General features: G+C 46.9%; 1 protein-coding gene across 4 annotated transcripts in view; it reads right to left on the bottom strand.

Annotated features, from left to right (window-relative positions):
- The window catches only part of BABAM2 (BRISC and BRCA1 A complex member 2), a 142,078-nt gene that overhangs the window by 87,749 nt on the left and 30,646 nt on the right, over positions 1-23,683 (bottom strand). For 2 of the 4 annotated variants that reach the window (XM_069768340.1, XM_069768341.1), the window contains exon 6: positions 20,935-21,009. The exons of the other annotated variants lie outside the window; for them this stretch is intronic. In XM_069768340.1, the coding sequence (XP_069624441.1) occupies positions 20,935-21,009 (75 nt within the window). The remainder of the gene's footprint in view (positions 1-20,934; positions 21,010-23,683) is intronic. 4 annotated transcript variants of the gene reach the window in all.

The raw sequence follows: 23,683 nt of genomic DNA, 5'->3' as shown, positions 1-23,683 counted from the left end.
CTCCTTCATATTGGAGGATTTGTTCACTGTAGACGGAGACCAAGTGCCCTGGGTTACTAGGTCGCCCAGATGAGCCCCCCACCCTGAAGGGCTTGCGTCCGTAGTCAGGACTTTCGAGATCTGAATTACCCACGGGACTCCCTGGGAAAGATTTTCCTGCGATTTCCACCATGTCAGAGAGTGATTGGTGCGAGGAGATAGAGTTAACTGCCCGTCTAAATGCCCTCCTAGATGGATTTGCTCCGACAATATCTGCCATTGAAGTTCTCTTGAATGTAATTGGGCCCACTGGACTGCGGGGATGCAAGAGGTCATAGAGCCTAAGAGGGACATGGCCTGACGGAGTGTTATGGAGGGGAGAGATTGGGTTCTCGATACTAAACTTGTTAGTTTTTATATCTTGTTCTCCGGGAGCCGACATTCCATCTTTTTGGAGTCTAGAGTGAGACCCAGGTACTCCTGGACCTGAGAAGGCATTAGTCTGGATTTTCCTATGTTTATTAGCCAGCCCAATTAGCTGGGGTCCCTCTGCCTCGGCTGGGGTGGTGACCCGAAGCACCACCGCTGGGGGCTAGTGGGCCTCTAGGGTGAGTGGGGGAGGTGATAAGGAGTTCGCGGTCACCTCCCCAGGTAAGATGCAGCAGCGGCAACATCCAGGGGGGTCCCTCTGTGGTTGCGGGAGGTGCGGCGCGGCCCTCCCCTAGCACGCGTCAGCCTGCACACTGCACGCCATCGGGCATGCAGAGCCGCGCGGTAGGGTCTGCATAGGACCGGGGGTGCCGGTCAGCAGCGCCATATCTGCACTCCGGGCGGCCATCTTGAGAGTACGGCAACTCCGGGCATGCGCCGTACTCTCAAGATGGCCGCCCGGAGTGTAGATATGGCGCTGCTGACCGGCACCCCCGGTCCTATGCAGACCCTACCGCGCGGCTCTGCATGCCCGATGGCGTGCAGTGTGCAGGCTGACGCGTGCTAGGGGAGGGCCGCGCCGCACCTCCCGCAACCACAGAGGGACCCCCCTGGATGTTGCCGCTGCTGCATCTTACCTGGGGAGGTGACCGCGAACTCCTTATCACCTCCCCCACTCACCCTGTAGGCCCACTAGCCCCCAGCGGTGGTGCTTCGGGTCACCACCCCAGCCGAGGCAGAGGGACCCCAGCTGCCTGAGTCGGACTGGTTGGCCCCGGAATTCCAACGTTGAACTGGTAAGTCCGTAGGTCTCCCATCAAGGACAGGAAACCAACTGATGCAGGAGAGTGGTACCGCCTTTTTATCCGTAGGTTTCCTGTCCTTGGTGGGCGGATCCCCTCTCTCCGTGGTGCCGTCATGGGCGATCAGAGAAAAAACCGTTATGGGGGCACTTACTTGAGACATGTGATCGATACCCTACCTAACTTGTCACCCCTTCCAGGAGTCTGGGAGGTCTCCTTTTATTCTGGGAGCCTCCCGGATGTTCCTGGACAGCTGAAAGGAATCCGCTATAAAGGAAGGTAATGGCCCCACTTTCGGGTGGTTCCTCATTTATTGTTCCCCTCATAGGATATAATGGAAGCTGAAAGTGGAGAACAGCTTCCAGATGAAAAAAAAGACACAAAACTTTGTAAATCCAGTGACAGACTCTTTCAAAGCTCTTTAAAAATCCACTGTGATCAAAGGACAACGAGAAAAAAGAAAACACAAAAATGTCCCGAAGTTGATGGTGCGGAGGTTGCGGCAGCGCCTCTTCCCATCGAGAGGATCAGCAGGAGTAAATGGAAGGCTTTATCCTCCGCACGGATCACTCAGGACGCGCTCATCACCGGGGGATTAAGGTCCTATCTGCTCCTCTGGAAGCGTCAATTATCCGATCACAACCTGGCACCTTAATCCCGGCTGCTGGTGGCTCTTTTCATACACAAACTGGAGCTAAAAGGAACAATTAAGCCCTAAGTCGCCCCGCAGATCTGCCGATAAGCTTCCCGGCGAAGATGGATGCAGCAGAGCTCACGGTGTATTATGCTACATCGCACACTCAGCTCTGCTGCAGAAGAGGGGGGAGTCGCAGGATGGGGATGGGGGGTATGAGAAAATCGGCCGTGGTCCTTGGAGTCGGGGTCGGCCGCACAGACGCATTACTCTCGGCCGCACAGACGCATTACTCGGCTCAAACAATCCGCCTCTAATGAGATCAGTTTAAGGCTCGGCTCATTTTGGCCTCTGGCAATATAAAAATATATCATAAAATACTACAATAAATTCTATTTAATACATGATATAAAGTATAACATTGTAATAAATAATAATGTTCGCTTTACTATGATTTCATGGCATCCGTCCACCATCAGACATGACGGGGGTTTGTGGGATTTGTAGACTCTTTAATGTTTCTTCTGTTTATAGTCATTTGTTACACTTTTCACTTTCCAATCCGCAGACATTTCCTTGGTTTTCTTCACAAAAAAAAGACATAAAATTCTATAAAAAAAAAAACATCAAACGTAAAACCCAGCCGTGTCTGTCAGTGTCTGCTTCTGTGAGGTTTTTCTCTTTTCCTCCTGATAATCTGTCATCTGAGGACAGCGCAGGGAGCAGACGCCGCCGATCTCCGCCATAAACGGATCTGACTGATAAGAGGAGAATGCGGACGAGGGCGAAGGGCGGCAGATTATGGCGAAGGGCGGCAGATTATGACGAATTATGTCGAAGGGCGGCGGATTATGGCGAAGGGCGGCAGATTATGACGAATTATGGCGAAGGGCGGCAGATTATGACGAATTATGGCGAAGGGCGGCGGCGGATTATGGCGAAGGGCGGCAGATTATGACGAATTATGGCGAAGGGCGGCAGATTATGACGAATTATGGCGAAGGGCGGCGGCGGATTATGGCGAAGGGCGGCAGATTATTGCGAAGGGCGGCAGATTATGGCGAAGGGCGGCAGATTATGGCGAAGGGCGGCAGATTATGGCGTAGGGCGGCAGATTATGGCGAAGGACGGCAGATTATGGCGAAGGACGGCAGATTATGGCGAATTATGGCGAAGGGCGGCGGCTTATGGCGAAGGGCGGAGGATCATGGCGAAGGGCGGCGGATCATGGCGAAGGGCGGCGGATCATGGCGAAGGGCGGCGGATCATGGCGAAGGGCGGCGGATCATGGCGAAGGGCGGCGGATCATGGCGAAGGGCGGCGGATCATGGCGAAGGGCGGCGGATCATGGCGAAGGGCGGCGGATCATGGCGAAGGGCGGCGGATAATGGCGAAGGGCGGCGGATCATGGCGAAGGGCGGCGGATCATGGCGAAGGGCGGCGGATCATGGCGAAGGGCGGCGGATCATGGCGAAGGGCGGCGGATCATGGCGAAGGGCGGCGGATCATGGCGAAGGGCGGCGGATCATGGCGAAGGGCGGCGGATCATGGCGAAGGGCGGCGGATCATGGCGAAGGGCGGCGGATCATGGCGAAGGGCGGCGGATCATGGCGAAGGGCGGCGGATCATGGCGAAGGGCGGCGGATCATGGCAAAGGGCGGCGGATCATGGCAAAGGGCGGCGGATCATGGCAAAGGGCGGCGGATCATGGCAAAGGGCGGCGGATCATGGCAAAGGGCGGCGGATTATGGCGAAGGGCGGCTGATTATGGCGAAGTGTGGCAGATTATGGTGAATGGCGGCAGATTATAGGGAAAGGCGGCAGATTATGGCGAAGTGCGGCAGATTATGGCGAAGGGCGGCAGATTTTGGCGAAGGGCGGCAGATTTTGGCGAAGGGCGGCGGACCATGGCGGCCGCTCCCGATGACCCAGGAGCGGAGAAGACGCCGTCGCTCTGATCACAGCTGGTGACATCAGCTCAGGCTGCGTTCACATGGTGCGGTTTTTACAATACTGGCGAACGCTGTGAGATTCCAGCAGCCTCATGTAAGCACCTGGCAATGGGAAAACCGCAGGATTCATTCTTTCACTAGTTTTTTTTTTATTCCATAGAAAGGAGAAAGTGCAAAAATGCTGGAAAAACGAAAAGCGTGCACACAAGAGATCGGCACCAAAAACGCGGCAAAAAATGCAGTGAAAAAAGCTGCAACGTGTGAATGTAGCCGAAGACTGAAAAGTGTGAAATGAAAACTTATACAACTTCATGCTTTGTGTAATGCTCAAGATCTCTGCTTGCTGTCAGCGCAGGACAACACTCGTTTCCATTCAGAGGCAGCTGATTTATTATTTTTTTTATTGAAAACTAGAAAACCCCACTTAACCCCTTCCTGTCTCGGACAGACCCATAAAACATAGTTTAGGGGCATGGATCCGGCTCAGGAGCTCCCCCTACAGGACAAGTGTAGTACCTGGAGCTGACAGCAGCGACTGGAGTACGCTCTGATTGCTGCTGCGTAACTTCTTAAAGGGATTGTCGACTACTTGGGCAAAAACATTTTAAAAGTCTTAACTGTGAAAAAACCCCTTCCTTCTCACTTCCCACACTGCACCAGTGATGTCGGCCATGGGTCTCCCAGCACTCACCTGTTAATAGGTATAAGAGGCATTTAATGATTTCTCCACAGCGCCACCTCTGTCCACAGGCTGTGTCTGGCATTACAGCTCAGTCTCAATCATTTACAAGACCGCTGAGCTGCAATACCATACACAACCTGTTTATAGGGGCGGCGCTGTTTGTGGAAGAATGTGGCTATGATTTTCCAATTCTGGACAAGCCCTTGAAGTGATCGCTATGTAGTCACAAAGCATTATAAGAGGAGCGGCCGCTATCAGACATCCCGATGGGTGTAATAGTTGTATAGACTGGGGTGTGTGGAGGAATTGCCTTTTATGCGATTGCCCAGAGAGGGTGACTCACAAACCTTATTGATAGGAGATCTACAAGTAGCAGTCAGCGAGGAGCCGGCAGACGACAGGCGCGTTACCGCCATTAAATAGTCAATCATTGATCAGGTTAATGGATCTTTCTGGAGTTATTAGCCCTCAGTCGGGACAGGCAGCGCAGGGAGACGCCCTGACATCTGAGTGTCTGCGGGGGGGCCACAGAAACCCACCGACATCATAACAAGAATATAATATATATGATGAGCTCTATCCCTGCCCAGATATACCCAGCTCCATACACCAGGTAGTGGCCGTTCTCGGTACTGCAGCTCAGCTCCTATTGAAGAGAATGTGATCTGAGCTGCAGTAGCGGGAATGGCCACTATCTGCTCCATGAAGTGAGTACATGCGGATGATCGGTGGGGGTATTGGGGGTTGGACCCCCACAAATCTCATATTCTCAGTACTACATGTAACCACAGCGCAGGATAATGCAATACAGGCCCCTAGATCCAGAAAAAGACTGACTAACGGGATTTGACCCCTTTGTTTTTTGGCTGGGGGGCTACATACAAGAGAGACAAACCAAGCAAGCGACATGCAAGGTCCTGACTCCGCAGACACCTGGAGATGAGGACCGGGGAACGGTGCAGACATATGTCCTTTATCTGGCCATAATATAATAAAATAGTATGAAAATAAAAAGATTCATTAACAACACGTTCACCCCAGGAAACAAACACAAGGAAATCTCCGCACGATGAATTCTCCATCTGACAATGACCGAAGGCGCTGTTCACACTGAGCGCTTTTTTATGCTAATTTTCAGCTGATTTTCACAGTACCAGCAAAGCCGGTGAGATTTCAGATATCTCATGCACACACATTGGATATTTTTATGTCATCAGGATTTTGTGCTTTGCATGGTTTTTTTTTTGGGACATAAAGCGTGACACTTCTTTCAGCGTTTTTAACCCATTGACTTGAATGGTTGGTAAAAAAAAATGCACCAAAAACACAGGTATCAGGATTTCCTGCTTTTTTTGTGCCAAAACATGATTCTATAGAATAGGACTTTTTTTTCAGAATTAAACTTTACCAGCACGCACAAGACACAAATATAAAATGCCAAAACAGCAGCAAAAATGCAGGAAAAATCCAACTTTTTTTCTGCAGATTCTTTCCTGCTAAGAGACGAGGTTTTGCTGCAGAAAAAAAAAACGATCAAAAATAACCTAGTGTGAACTTACCCTAAAGGAAAAGCATGGAAAACGCAACCGAGCAACATGAAAGGGTGAAAGAGGCAGAATGTTTCCCCATAGATGACCGCGAGATCGGAGCCGCAGAAGTGACCAGAGCCAAGAAGAAGAGAGAACCAACAAAGCAACAGGAAAAAGAGTCCCAAAACACAAAGACCCCAAGTATGAAAATGTATGCTGCCCCTCACTAGAGATCAGCGGTGACATCACTGAGAATATCTCCTATCCATCACCAGAGATCAGCGGTGACATCACTGAGAATGCCTCCTATCCATCACCAGAGATCAGCGGTGACATCACTGAGAATGTCTCCTATCCATCACCAGAGATCAGCGGTGACATCACTGAGAATGCCTCCTATCCATCACCAGAGATCAGAGGTGACATCACTGAGAATGCCTCCTATCCATCACCAGAGATCAGCGGTGACATCACTGAGAATGCCTCCTATCCATCACCAGAGATCAGCGGTGACATCACTGAGAATGTCTCCTATCCATCACCAGAGATCAGAGGTGACATCACTGAGAATGCCTCCTATCCATCACCAGAGATCAGCGGTGACATCACTGAGAATGCCTCCTATCCATCACCAGAGATCAGCGGTGACATCACTGAGAATGTCTCCTATCCATCACCAGAGATCAGAGGTGACATCACTGAGAATGTCTCCTATCCATCACTAGAGATCAGCGGTGACATCACTGAGAATATCTCCTATCCATCACCAGAGATCAGAGGTGACATCACTGAGAATGCCTCCTATCCATCACCAGAGATCAGCGGTGACATCACTGAGAATGCCTCCTATCCATCACCAGAGATCAGCGGTGACATCACTGAGAATGTCTCCTATCCATCACCAGAGATCAGCGGTGACATCACTGAGAATGCCTCCTATCCATCACCAGAGATCAGCGGTGACATCACTGAGAATGTCTCCTATCCATCACCAGAGATCAGCGGTGACATCACTGAGAATGCCTCCTATCCATCACCAGAGATCAGCGGTGACATCACTGAGAATGTCTCCTATCCATCACCAGAGATCAGCGGTGACATCACTGAGAATGCCTCCTATCCATCACCAGAGATCAGCGGTGACATCACTGAGAATGTCTCCTATCCATCACCAGAGATCAGAGGTGACATCACTGAGAATGCCTCCTATCCATCACCAGAGATCAGCGGTGACATCACTGAGAATGCCTCCTATCCATCACCAGAGATCAGCGGTGACATCACTGAGAATGCCTCCTATCCATCACCAGAGATCAGAGGTGACATCACTGAGAATGCCTCCTATCCATCACCAGAGATCAGAGGTGACATCACTGAGAATGTCTCCTATCCATCACCAGAGATCAGTGGTGACATCACTGAGAATGCCTCCTATCCATCACTAGAGATCAGCGGTGACATCACTGAGAATGCCTCCTACCCATCACCAGAGATCAGAGGTGACATCACTGAGAATGTCTCCTATCCATCACTAGAGATCAGCGGTGACATCACTGAGAATGCCTCCTATCCATCACCAGAGATCAGAGGTGACCTCACTGAGAATGCCTCCTATCCATCACCAGAGATCAGCGGTGACATCACTGAGAATGCCTCCTATCCATCACTAGAGATCAGCGGTGACATCACTGAGAATGCCTCCTATCCATCACCAGAGATCAGCGGTGACATCACTGAGAATGCCTCCTATCCATCACTAGAGATCAGCGGTGACATCACTGAGAATGCCTCCTATCCATCACCAGAGATCAGAGGTGACATCACTGACAATGCCTCCTATCCATCACCAGAGATCAGAGGTGACATCACTGAGAATGCCTCCTATCCATCACCAGAGATCAGCGGTGACATCACTGACAATGCCTCCTATCCATCACCAGAGATCAGAGGTGACATCACTGAGAATGTCTCCTATCCATCACCAGAGATCAGCGGTGACATCACTGAGAATGCCTCCTATCCATCACTAGAGATCAGCGGTGACATCACTGAGAATGCCTCCTATCCATCACTAGAGATCAGCGGTGACATCACTGAGAATGTCTCCTATCCATCACCAGAGATCAGCGGTGACATCACTGAGAATGCCTCCTATCCATCACCAGAGATCAGAGGTGACATCACTGAGAATGCCTCCTATCCATCACTAGAGATCAGCGGTGACATCACTGAGAATGTCTCCTATCCATCACCAGAGATCAGCGGTGACATCACTGAGAATGCCTCCTATCCATCACCAGAGATCAGCGGTGACCTCACTGAGAATGCCTCCTATCCATCACCAGAGATCAGAGGTGACATCACTGAGAATGTCTCCTATCCATCACCAGAGATCAGAGGTGACATCACTGAGAATGCCTCCTATCCATCACCAGAGATCAGCGGTGACCTCACTGAGAATGCCTCCTATCCATCACCAGAGATCTGACACTGGCTGCTCAATAGACTCACACAGAAGCTCCGTCATAACACTCTCACTGATGGAGAAGCTTAATGGACCCTCATCCCTGACGGCTGGACCTTGTAACCCTTCATCATCTTTAGGTTCTCACACCCTACAGAAAATAATTATAAAATGTGGTAGAACTGTATGGAAGGTCCAGGGAGGGCTGTAGTGAAGAGTCCTCTTTTGTTTCTGCAGGAATGAATGGGGATCAGTGAAGCCTTCTCCTAATGTAGCAGGTGGTCTCTGTCATGTTAAAGGTCTTGATGGACAAGCAAGTTGAGCTGCTGCTCACATTACGACCATACAGGACTCCAATATGTCGGTCATAGCGTGGCAGACCACCAAACCTTACAGAAAGCCCACAGAAATATATGACTAATACGCAACATAAGTCCAATCATCCGGCCATTCAGGACCGTCATGTGGAGGATGATGATCACTTCTACCCGACTAATTGGTCAACCATGAACATTACGACCACGACCATCGCAGCCACGACCACGAGCCAAATGAATGCAAGAGACTGTAAACACAGAAGCTCCGAATAAAGCAGTGTCTGTACAGAAACATGTCCACCAGGCTGGTAATGGCCGCCCTGTGTATGTATGTGAACCGGCCACACGAGGAGCCGCAGCCAAAAGTTCACTCTGAAAGGGCTATTATAGGAGACACTTCTTTTCAAGTCTGTAAACAATGGAGACTACAGAAAGGAGACATGGATGTTTACCCTGGTAATAAAGCCGCACATAGTGAGACAATTAGCGTGTCCCCAAGAGTCCACGACCGAGCCAGGGCCCCAGACTGACGGGAATAACGCAGAAAAGGAGAACAAGCAGCTCTCAGCACAGCAAGATGCACTTCATGGCGGTGAGGGCTTGAAGAATGAAGGCGGGGAGGGTCCGAAAGCCACAAAAACATATAAACCCCCACAATAAAGGTACAAGTCAGTGCAACACACAGCACCCATCATAACATACAGCAAAAACACAAAGAATGAAAGGACGTCTACATAATCATACTGATCCCTGCATGTACGTGTGGAGTTCTATTCCTGTACATAGGGAGCAGTATTATAGTAGTTATATTCTTGTACATAGGGGCAGTATTATAATAGTTCTATTCCTGTACATAGGGGTAGTATTATAGTAGTTATATTCCTGTACATAGGGGGCAGTTTTATAGTAGTTATATTCTTGTACATAGGGGCAGTATTATAGTAGTTATATTCTTGTACATAGGGGCAGTATTATAATAGTTATATTCTTGTACATAGGAGCAGTATTATAATAGTTATATTCCTGTACATAGGGGCAGTATTATAGTAGTTATATTCTTGTACATAGGGGCAGTATTATAGTAGTTATATTCTTGTACATAGGAGCAGTATTATAGTAGTTATATTCTTGTACATAGGGGCAGTATTATAGTAGTTATATTCTTGTACATAGGAGCAGTATTATAATAGTTATATTCTTGTACATAGGAGCAGTATTATAGCATTTATATTATTGTACATTGGGGCAGTATTATAGTAGTTATATCCTTGTACATAGGAGCAGTATTATAGTAGTTATATTCTTGTATATAGGGGCAGTATTATAGTAGTTATATTCTTGCACATAGGGGGCAGTATTATAGTAGTTATATTCCTGTACATAAGGGCAGTATTATAGTAGTTATATTCCTGTACATAGGGGGCATTATTATAGTAGTTATATTCTTGTACATAGGAGCGGTATTATAGTAGTTATATTCCTGTACATAGGAGCGGTATTATAGTAGTTATATTCTTGTACATAGGGGCAGTATTATAGTAGTTATATTCTTGTACATAGGAGCGGTATTATAGTAGTTATAATCTTGTACATAGGGACAGTATTATAGTAGTTATATTCCTGTACATAGGGGCAGTATTATAGTAGTTATATTTCTGTACATAGGGGCAGTATTATAGTAGTTATATTCCTGTACATAAGGGCAGTATTATAGTAGTTATATTCCTGTACATAGGGGGCAGTATTATAGTAGTTATATTCTTGTACATAGGGGCAGTATTATAGTAGTTATATTCTTGTATATAGGGGGCAGTATTATAGTAGTTATATTCCTGTACATAGGGACAGTATTATAGTAGTTATATTCTTGTACATAGAGGCAGTATTATAGTAGTTATATTCTTGTACATAGGGGCAGTATTATAGTAGTTATATTCTTGTATATAGGGGGCAGTATTATAGTAGTTATATTCCTGTACATAGGGACAGTATTATAGTAGTTATATTCTTGTACATAGGGGCAGTATTATAGTAGTTATATTCTTGTACATAGGGGACAGTATTATAGTAGTTATATTCTTGTACATAGGGGCAGTATTATAGCAGTTATATTCTTGTACATGGGGACAGTATTATAGTAGTTATATTCTTGTACATAGGAGCAGTATTATAGTAGTTATATTCTTGTACATAGGGGCAGTATTATAGTAGTTATATTCTTGTACATAGGGGCAGTATTATAGCAGTTATATTCTTGTACATAGGAGCAGTATTATAGTAGTTATATTCTTGTACATAGGGGCAGTATTATAGTAGTTATATTCTTGTATATAGGGGGCAGTATTATAGTAGTTATATTCCTGTACATAGGGGCAGTATTATAGTAGTTATATTCTTGTACATAGAGGCAGTATTATAGTAGTTATATTCTTGTACATAGGGGCAGTATTATAGTAGTTATATTCTTGTATATAGGGGGCAGTATTATAGTAGTTATATTCCTGTACATAGGGAGCAGTATTATAGTAGTTATATTCCTGTACATAGCTGTAAGCTGTTAATCCAACAAGAACAATTGTTTTTTTACAATGTTTTATCATTATCAGGAATCAGAGATAAATTTCCACGATTATATAAATCTAGAAACCACCTTTGTAATTCCGTCTGTATCTACAATGTGCTGTTCACCTGTTTCTCTGTCTATTTCCCCTTGCTTTTTGAGTGATAGAACAGAGGTGATCCCATGTTACAATGACTCCCGGATATTCTTGGTGGATCCCCAATCCTGCGGTAATGGCACAGATTTCGCGCCGCGGCAGGAGAGGACAGGACGCCGTCACGCAATGTCATCGTGAAAGACGCAGCGGGGGATGGAGAAGACCCCGGCGCGGTCCGGCTGCGGTGCAGGTGTCACACGCTCTTCACCACAACATAAAATATAACAGTAAAATACATTTAGAATAATAAATCTGTCTAATTAATTCTTATCTCTATTTCTGCAATTAGTGACGAATTTGCCGAGCGGACGACGTTGCCAGCAATTTCTGCACCACGAGTAGATTAACTGTGAATCACATAGAAATAACAACCAATTAGCTCTGCTGCCGACAATTCATTACAGGAGGCTGCAGAGAAGTCTATTAATTAAAACTATTTTCCCAGTGACTTTGACGTAAATCATTAATATGTCTCCACCGTTGTATGAAAATTACACGGCCTCATATAACTCACTGACAATGCTGAAAATTATCAGATTATATTCCATCTCTGCAATACAGACCCCATAATCCCAAAGGAAAACGCCGTGTCCTAAATATCAAATCCATCGTAAGTTATCAGAGGTGACATCACTGAGAATGCCTCCTATCCATCACCAGAGATCAGCGGTGACATCACTGAGAATGCCTCCTATCCATCACTAGAGATCAGCGGTGACATCACTGAGAATGCCTCCTATCCATCACTAGAGATCAGCGGTGACATCACTGAGAATGCCTCCTATCATCACCAGAGATCAGCGGTGACATCACTGAGAATGCCTCCTATCCATCACCAGAGATCAGCGGTGACATCACTGAGAATGTCTCCTATCCACCAGAGATCAGAGGTGACATCACTGAGAATGCCTCCTATCCACCAGAGATCAGCGGTGACATCACTGAGAATGTCTCCTATCCACCAGAGATCAGAGGTGACATCACTGAGAATGTCTCCTATCCATCACTAGAGATCAGCGGTGACATCACTGAGAATGTCTCCTATCCATCACCAGAGATCAGAGGTGACATCACTGAGAATGTCTCCTATCCACCAGAGATCAGAGGTGACATCACTGAGAATGCCTCCTATCCATCACTAGAGATCAGAGGTGACATCACTGAGAATGTCTCCTATCCACCAGAGATCAGAGGTGACATCACTGAGAATGTCTCCTATCCATCACTAGAGATCAGAGGTGACATCACTGAGAATGTCTCCTATCCACCAGAGATCAGAGGTGACATCACTGAGAATGTCTCCTATCCACCAGAGATCAGCGGTGACATCACTGAGATTGCCTCCTATCCATCACTAGAGATCAGCGGTGACATCACTGAGAATGTCTCCTATCCATCACCAGAGATCAGCGGTGACATCACTGAGAATGCCTCCTATCCATCACTAGAGATCAGCGGTGACATCACTGAGAATGCCTCCTATCCATCACTAGAGATCAGAGGTGACATCACTGAGAATGTCTCCTATCCACCAGAGATCAGAGGTGACATCACTGAGAATGTCTCCTATCCATCACTAGAGATCAGAGGTGACATCACTGAGAATGTCTCCTATCCACCAGAGATCAGAGGTGACATCACTGAGAATGTCTCCTATCCACCAGAGATCAGCGGTGACATCACTGAGATTGCCTCCTATCCATCACTAGAGATCAGCGGTGACATCACTGAGAATGTCTCCTATCCATCACCAGAGATCAGCGGTGACATCACTGAGAATGCCTCCTATCCATCACCAGAGATCAGCGGTGACATCACTGAGAATGCCTCCTATCCATCACTAGAGATCAGCGGTGACATCACTGAGAATGTCTCCTATCCATCACCAGAGATCAGAGGTGACATCACTGAGAATGTCTCCTATCCATCACCAGAGATCAGCGGTGACATCACTGAGAATGTCTCCTATCCATCACCAGAGATCAGCGGTGACATCACTGAGAATGTCTCCTATCCATCACCAGAGATCAGAGGTGACATCACTGAGAATGCCTCCTATCCATCACCAGAGATCAGCGGTTACATCACTGAGAATGCCTCCTATCCATCACCAGAGATCAGCGGTGACATCACTGAGAATGTCTCCTATCCATCACCAGAGATCAGAGGTGACATCACTGAGAATGTCTCCTATCCATCACCAGAGATCAGCGGTGACATCACTGAGAATGCCTCCTATCCATCACCAGAGATCAGCGGTGACATCACTGAGAATGCCTCCTATCCATCACCAGAGATCAGAGGTGACATCACTGAGAATGCCTCCTATCCATCACCAGAGATCAGCGGTGACATCACTGAGAATGTCTCCTATCCATCACCAGAGATCAGAGGTGACATCACTGAGAATGTCTCCTATCATCACCAGAGATCAGCGGTGACATCACTGAGAATGTCTCCTATCCATCACCAGAGATCAGAGGTGACATCACTGAGAATGCCTCCTATCCATCACCAGAGATCAGCGGTGACATCACTGAGAATGCCTCCTATCCATCACCAGAGATCAGCGGTGACATCACTGAGAATGCCTCCTATCCATCACCAGAGATCAGCGGTGACATCACTGAGAATGTCTCCTATCCATCACCAGAGATCAGAGGTGACATCACTGAGAATGCCTCCTATCCATCACCAGAGATCAGCGGTGACATCACTGAGAATGCCTCCTATCCATCACCAGAGATCAGCGGTGACATCACTGAGAATGCCTCCTATCCATCACCAGAGATCAGCGGTGACATCACTGAGAATGCCTCCTATCCATCACCAGAGATCAGCGGTGACATCACTGAGAATGTCTCCTATCCATCACCAGAGATCAGAGGTGACATCACTGAGAATGTCTCCTATCATCACCAGAGATCAGCGGTGACATCACTGAGAATGTCTCCTATCCATCACCAGAGATCAGAGGTGACATCACTGAGAATGTCTCCTATCCATCACCAGAGATCAGCGGTGACATCACTGAGAATGTCTCCTATCCATCACCAGAGATCAGAGGTGACATCACTGAGAATGTCTCCTATCATCACCAGAGATCAGCGGGGACATCACTGAGAATGTCTCCTATCCATCACCAGAGATCAGAGGTGACATCACTGAGAATGCCTCCTATCCATCACCAGAGATCAGCGGTGACATCACTGAGAATGTCTCCTATCCATCACTAGAGATCAGAGGTGACATCACTGAGAATGTCTCCTATCCATCACCAGAGATCAGCGGTGACATCACTGAGAATGTCTCCTATCCATCACCAGAGATCAGAGGTGACATCACTGAGAATGTCTCCTATCCATCACCAGAGATCAGAGGTGACATCACTGAGAACGTCTCCTATCCATCACCAGAGATCAGCGGTGACATCACTGAGAATGCCTCCTATCCATCACCAGAGATCAGAGGTGACATCAGTGAGGAGGCCGCCTGTCCTGGTGGTGACATCACTGAGGAGGCCGCCTGTCCTGGTGGTGACATCACTGAGGAGGCCGCCTGTCCTGGTCGCGACATCACTGAGGAGGCCGCCTGTCCTGGTGGCGACATCACTGAGGAGGCCGCCTGTCCTGGTGGCGACATCACTGAGGAGGCCACCTGTCCTGGAGGCGACATCACTGAGGAGGCCGCCTGTCCTGGTGGTGACATCACTGAGGAGGCCGCCTGTCCTGGTGGTGACATCACGGAGGAGGCCGCCTGTCCTGGTGGTGACATCACGGAGGAGGCCGCCTGTCCTGGTGGTGACATCACGGAGGAGGCCGCCTGTCCTGGTGGTGACATCACTGAGGAGGCTGCCTGTCCTGGTGGTGACATCACTGAGGAGGCCGCCTGTCCTGGTGGTGACATCACTGAGGAGGCCGCCTGTCCTGGTGGTGACATCACTGAGGAGGCCGCCAGTCCTGGTGGTGACATCACGGAGGTGGCCGCCAGTCCTGGTGGTGACATCACGGAGGTGGCCGCCTGGCCTGCTGGTGACATCACTGAGGAGGCCGCCTGTCCTGGTGGTGACATCACTGAGGAGGCCGCCTGTCCTGGTGGTGACATCACTGAGGAGGCCGCCTGTCCTGGTGGTGACATGGACGCCGATCACCCTACTGAGGACATCACTATTCTTTAAATGTATCTTACGAGAACTTTTGCCTTCCATCACTTAGCAGCACTGTGGTCTCCCCTGCAGAGTCTGCGGTGTTTCGGACCCCCGATCCCCGGTTATTGCCAGACCTCCTCCTGTTCGGTACATGATGACAATAACATGGCGAGTACAGAACTGAAGACAGGAACCAGACAGGAGAAAATCCTGCTGTCACCGGAGAGCGGAGCAAACAGGAGGAACTCATTTGCCTTTAGCATAATGTCTAGACAAAAACAATTGGGCAAAATGCCCCAAACCAAAGAGAGTCCCAGCGAGAGGAGCGGGAGAAGACTGGTCCAAGTGCACAGACAGACTGGGATGGATTTACTCTGACTGATCATCAGGATCAAGGCCAAAATGTGTCAGAACTGGTGCCGAAAGGAAATCCCCACACCCCACGGGGAGCAGAACGAGCGGCCGGGTCACAACGGCGGACATGTCCAGAACTGGAGGTGCAGGTATTCATGAGACCCCATAACTGGAGCGCTAGGGCGTGCAATTAACCCCTGTTCGTCTGGATGGAGTTTTCCATTGCTTCAAATGTCACTTCATGACATTGTTAAGGCTATGTTTACATTTGCGTTGTTGCGTACGAGACGCAACGCACAACGAACAACAAAACGCACCAAAACGCATGCTAAAACGCGGCGTTTTGCTACGCATGCGTCCTTTTTTGCACGCAAAAAAATGCAACTTGCTGCGTTCCCTGCGCACTACGCTTGCGGCAAAAAAACCGCATGAGTCGCAAAACGCAGCACAACTCATGTCCATGCGCCCCCCATGTTAAATATAGGGGCGCATGATGCATGCGTCGCCGCGGTTGCGCCCGACGCAACGCAAATGTGAACGTAGCCTAACAAGTTCCATCTCGTGAACCCCCCACCAACGTGATCGTCCGATACGGAAGATTCAATAAACCAATGAAATATGCGCCATTAATGCAGACTAGTGTACCACAGCGTGACAGTAATACCGCCATACTGTGACTGATCAGTACAACTATACAGACACAGCCGTAAGATGTCATGTACTGTAACACAGACTAAATAATGCTGCCACACCGTAAGTAATAGCACTAATGGGAAAGGAGGCCGGTCACTTGGGATAAATAGGTTTTGTTCCCTCCTGATGTGAATGCCGCTGCTCTCCTGAATGCAGGGCGGTTTTTCTTTAGTCCCTGCGGCTCTCCGTTCCCAAGCTATGACCCCCACTTTCTCTATGTATGAATCACGTCTTGTTAGTCAACTGGGCGGGATCAAAGTGTTAAAATACTGCGGGATTACATATTTATGACAAGTCCTCTATAAAAAGCTCAGTTACAAGGTAATTATAAAATTAGTACACCAGTGACCAAATAATACCACGGTATAGTAATATTATACAATAATAATTGTACATGATTAAAACAGGATAAGACCAGTAACCTAACACCATACAGTAATTCATTCCTTCCATACAGTAACCCAATAATAGCTCCATATAGTAACCCAAAACTTCCAAATAGTAATCTAATACCTCCATACAGTAACCCAATAATACCTCCATACAGTAACCTAATACTGTACAGTAACCCAATGACACCTACTAACAGTAATCAATAATACCTCCATACAGTAATCCAATAATACCTCTATACAGTAACCCAATACCTCCATACAGTAACCTTATACCTCCATACAGTAACCCAATAATAACTCCAGAGTAACCCAATAATACCTCCATACAGTAACCTTATACCTCCATACAGTAATCCAATAATAACTCCAGAGTAACCCAATAATACCTCCATACAGTAACCTAATACTTACATGGAGTAACCTAATACTGTACAGTAACCGAATGACACCTACTAACAGTAATCAATAATACCTCTATACAGTAATCCAATAATACCTCCAGAGTAACCCAATAATACCTCCATACAGTAACCTTATACCTCCAGTTTAAGCCAATACCTCCATACAGTAACCCAATTCCTCCATACAGTATCCTTATACCTCCATACAGTAACCCAATAATACCTCCATACAGTAACCCAATAACTCCAGAGTAACCCAATAATACCTCCATACAGTAACCTTATACCTCCAGTTTAAGCCAATACCTCCATACAGTAACCCAATTCCTCCATACAGTAACCCAATAATACCTCCATACAGTAACCCAATAATACCGCCATACAGTAACCCAATAATACCGCCATACAGTAACCCAATAATACCGCCATACAGTAACCCAATAATACCGCCATACAGTAACCCAATAATACCGCCATACAGTAACCCAATACCGCCATACAGTAACCCAATAATACCGCCATACAGTAACCCAATAATACCTCCATACAGTAACCCCAAAATACCAATCTCCGACGAATACCTTCAAACAGTAACCCAATAATACCTCCATACAGTAACCCAATAATACCTCCATACAGTAACCCAATAATACCGCCATACAGTAACCCAATAATACCGCCATACAGTAACCCAATACCGCCATACAGTAACCCAATAATACCGCCATACAGTAACCCAATAATACCTCCATACAGTAACCCAATAATACCTCCATACAGTAACCCAATAATACCTCCAAACGGTAACCCAATAATACCTCCATACAGTAACCCAATACCTCCATACAGTAACCCAATAACTCTCTACAGTAACCCAATACTCTATACAGTAACCCAATACCTCCATACAGTAACCCAATAATACCTCCATACAATAACCCAATAATACCTCCATATAGTAACCCAATACCTCTATACAGTAACCCAATACCTCTATACAGTAACCCAATACCTCTATACAGTAACCCAATAATACCTCCATAGAGTACTCAATAATACCTCTATACAGTAACCCAATAATACCTCCATACAGTAACCCAATACCTCTATACAGTAACCCAATAATACCTCCATACAGTAACCCAATAATACCTCCATACAGTAACCCAATACCTCTATACAGTAACCCAATAATACCTCCATACAGTAACCCAATACCTCTATACAGTAACCCAATACCTCCATACAGTAACCCAGTAATACCTCTATACAGTAAGCCAATAATACCGCCATACAGTAACCCAATAATACCTCCATACAGTAACCCAATAAAACATCCATACAGTAACCTAATAATACCTCCATACAGTAACCCAATACCAATCTCCGACGAATACCTTCAAACAGTAACCCAAAAATACCTCCATACAGTAACCCAATAATACCTCCATACAGTAACCCAATAATACCGCCATACAGTAACCCAATAATACCGCCATACAGTAACCCAATAATACCGCCATACAGTAACCCAATAATACCGCCATACAGTAACCCAATAATACCGCCATACAGAAACGCAATAATACCGCCAGACAGTAACCCCAAAATACCAATCTCCGACGAATACCTTCAAACAGTAACCCAATATTACCTCCATACAGTAACCCAATAATACCGCCATACAGTAACCCAATAATACCGCCATACAGTAACCCAATAATACCGCCATACAGTAACCCAATAATACCGCCATACAGTAACCCACAGTAACCCCAAAATACCAATCTCCGACGAATACCTTCAAACAGTAACCCAATAATACCTCCATACAGTAACCCAATAATACCGCCATACAGTAACCCACAGTAACCCCAAAATACCAATCTCCGACGAATACCTTCAAACAGTAACCCAATAATACCTCCATACAGTAACCCAATAATACCTCCATACAGTAACCCAATAATACCGCCATACAGTAACCCAATAATACCGCCATACAGTAACCCAATAATACCGCCATACAGTAACCCAATAATACCGCCATACAGTAACCCAATAATACCTCCATACAGTAACCCAATAATACCGCCATACAGTAACCCAATAATACCGCCATACAGTAACCCAATAATACCTCCATACAGTAACCCAATAATACCGCCATACAGTAACCCAATAATACCGCCATACAGAAACCCAATAATACCTCCATACAGTAACCCAATACCTCCATACAGTAACCCAATAATACCTCCATACAGTAACCCAATACCTCCATACAGTAACCCAATACCTCTATACAGTAACGAAATACCTCCATACAGTAACCCAATAATACCTCCATACAGTAACCCAATAATACCTCCATACAGTAACCCAATAATACCGCCATACAGTAACCCAATACCTCTATACAGTAACCCAATAATACCTCTCTACAGTAACCCAATAATACCTCCATACAGTAACCCAATACCTCTATACAGTAACCCAATACCTCCATACAGTAACCCAATACCTCCATACAGTAACCCAGTAATACCTCTATACAGTAAGCCAATAATACCGCCATACAGTAACCCGATAATACCGCCATACAGTAACCCAATAATACCTCCATACAGTAACCCAATAATACCTCCATACAGTAACCCAATACCTCCATACAGTAACCCAATAATACCTCCATACAGTAACCCAATAATACCTCAATACAGTAACCCAATAATACCAATCTCCGACGAATACCTTCAAACAGTAACCCAATAATACCTCCATACAGTAACCCAATAATACCTCCATACAGTAACCCAATAATACCTCCATACAGTAACCCAATACCTCTGTACAGTAACCCAATACCTCTATACAGTAACCCAATAATACCTCCATACAGTAACCCAATAATACCTCCATACAGTAACCCAATACCTCTATACAGTAACCCAATAATACCTCTATACAGTAACCCAATAATACCTCCATACAGTAACCCAATAATACTTCCATACAGTAACCCAATACCGCCATACAGTAACCCAATAAAACATCCATACAGTAACCCAATAAAACATCCATACAGTAACCCAATAATGCCTCCATACAGTAACCCAATAATACCTCCATACAGTAACCCAATACCGCCATACAGTAACCCAATACCGCCATACAGTAACCCAATACCTCCATACAGTAACCCAATACCTCCATACAGTAACCCAATAAAACATCCATACAGTAACCCAATAATACCTCCATACAGTAACCCAATAATACCTCCATACAGTAACCCAATAATACCTCCATACAGTAACCCAATAATACCTCCATACAGTAACCCAATAATACCTCCATACAGTAACCCAATAATACCAATATCTCAGACAAATAACACAGCCGGATCGGTGCGGTAAGTGCCGTATGAGGCGGTACCTTCAACAGGTAGATGGGGATGTTACTGAAGTCCACCGGCAGCTTCAAGAGGAATCGAGCAGAAAACTCCCCGGTCTGTAAGACAAGGACAAAACAAGATTAGGACGACACCATCCAGCAGTTACAGCAGAAGGACTACTGACACCAGCGAGCCTGGCACCGGCGGCCATACTGGATGAACTCTAACCATCAGGAAATGTCACCACGGTTCTATTCACTGACAGCAAACACAGAACTTAGACAGGAGCGGACACAAAGTAGAATAAGTCGCAGAATGTTTTATTGTCCGGCAATGTGCTGCACGGTGACCAGACTGCTGATCTCGGTGCCGCCACGAGGCTACAAACCGCACAGTTCTGCAGAGAATTGCAGGGATTGTGGGATGGAGATCACAGATGCGGCTACAACTGGCGAGACCCGGAAAAACGATGTGCCTCATGAGTCCAAGCAGTGTGACCAAAAACCGCTACATGTACAGGCGGTGACATAATACTGCCACACTGTGCACACATAGTATCCCCGCTCCTATATTCACAAAATAATAGTCACACAATGACCAAAAAGTGCCACCATGCCGCGCCTATATAATACCGCCATACAGTGCCTATGTCCATTCCTACGGCCACTCCGTAATCTGCTCATATAATGGACACCCACGGCAGGCACTATATAATACCGCCAAAGAAGGTATGTCACAAAGTCTCACATTTTTCAGCTTTCTTTGCCAAACACTCCAGAAGCCCTGATGGCAGTGCTGGAATCTGACCAGGAGAACGCGTCACGGGACATCATCTTGTGAAATAAGGAAGCGCCCACCGCTCCGTCCTGTGGATGCAGGGAACTAAGGTTTCTGGGAAAATCCCGACCAAATGTTTCCTAATAGAAATGTACAGATGGCACGGCCACTTCCTCCTCCACAGCGCCCTGCACACCATAGTGGCAGTTCTCGGTACTGCAGCTTAGATCACATTCACTTCATTAACTGGGTAAGCGATTTGTGGGGGTATCGGACCCCCATAATCTGATACTGATGACCTAGCCTAATATTGTACCCTGAAATGTGCAGCGTCTCAGAGAAAGAACAAGACGCACTCATTAGCAAGAATAAATCTTGCTAAAAAGTGTGTATGCGTCATAGTCCGGAGGCAACATCCTGTGATGGAGGAGAACAGGGACGCAGCGTCTTTCCCAATTATTGCGAGAACTGCTCTCGCCCCCTGCCCCTCACTGATCAGTCAGAAGAGTGCAGGGCAGGAAACCAAAATACCAGGCCATGCACATCACTAAGGTTCTGACAAACAGAAGGAACATTCAGGCCATGTGATCAGTCACATGCCTAAAAGGAATGATATGTAGCAGAGCTGTGTGTGCATGTAGCAAAGGTGTGTGTGCAGCAACACTGCATGTGTATGTAGTAGAGCTGGATGTGCAGCAACACTGTGTGTATGTGTGTGTATGTGTGTGTGTGTGTGTGTGTGTGTGTGTGTGTGTGTGTGTGTGTATAGCAGAGATGTGTGCGCAGCAACACTGTGTATGTAGCAGAGCTGTGCGTGCATCTAGCAAAGCTGTGTGTGCAGCAACACTGCATGTGTGTATGTAGTAGAGCTAGATGTGCAGCAACACTGTATGTGTGTGTGTATATAGCAGAGATGTGTGTGCAGCAATACTGTGTGTATGTAGTAAAGCTGTGTGTGCATCTAGCAAAGCTGTGTGTGCAGCAACACTGCATGTGTATGTAGTAGAGCTGGATGTGCAGCAACACTGTGTGTATGTGTGTGTGTGTGTGTATATATATATATAGCAGAGATGTGAGCGCAGCAACACTGTGTGTATGTAGCAGAGCTGTGTGTGCATCTAGCAAAGCTGTGTGTGCAGCAACACTGCATGTGTGTATGTAGTAGAGCTGGATGTGCAGCAACACTGTGTGTATGTAGCAGAGCTGTGTATTTGAATACACTGTGTAGAACTATTAGGCAGTGAGGATTTTGACCATATTATCATGCCTCAGTACACCCCTTTATCAGGGTGTGCGGAATTATTAAGAGCTCGTTTTCATCAGGCAAAATGGGCAAAAAAAAAGAGACTTCTCTGACTCAGATGTCCCAGACTGTTCCCAGTCCACAGAGTAAACCGCTCCCGACACGGTCAGATATTGGGGCGATCACAGAACAAAAGGGTCACAGCAAATCACCAGGGGCAAAACACCGGAGAAAAAGACACGAGAAGAATCAGAGAAGGAGCCGGGGTCCTCCAGTGCTGCCGAATTCCAGAGCCGCAAGGTGTTCAGAGACACGGCCAAGGTGAGGAGGCCGAGCCCGACCACCACTGAGCGAGACACAGAAGTACAATGTGTTCAGTGCTCAGAGACTCGGCCGAGCTGAGCCCGACCACCACTGAGCAAGACACAGAAGTGCAAGGTGTTCAGTGCTCAGAGACTCGGCCGAGGTGAGGAGGCTGAGCCCGACCACCTCTGAGTAAGACACAGAAGTACAAGGTGTTCAGTGCTCAGAGACACGGCCAAGGTGAGGAGGCTGAGCCCGACCACCACTGAGCGAGACACAGAAGTGCAAGGTGTTCAGTGCTCAGAGACTCGGCCGAGGTGAGGAGGCTGAGCCCGACCACCACTGAGCGAGACACAGAAGTACAAGATGTGCAGTGGGGCTGACATCGGGACATCCCGTACCCAGCGCTCATCACTGGAGGACGTCACTATCCTGCTGCTGTCAGGAAGCTTACACTAAATTAGAAT

This window comes from Ranitomeya imitator, chromosome 5 (assembly GCF_032444005.1).
Source record: "Ranitomeya imitator isolate aRanImi1 chromosome 5, aRanImi1.pri, whole genome shotgun sequence".
Lineage (NCBI taxonomy): Eukaryota > Metazoa > Chordata > Amphibia > Anura > Dendrobatidae > Ranitomeya > Ranitomeya imitator.
Note: the sequence above shows the minus strand (reverse complement) of the source record. Positions and strands in the feature narration are given on the sequence as shown.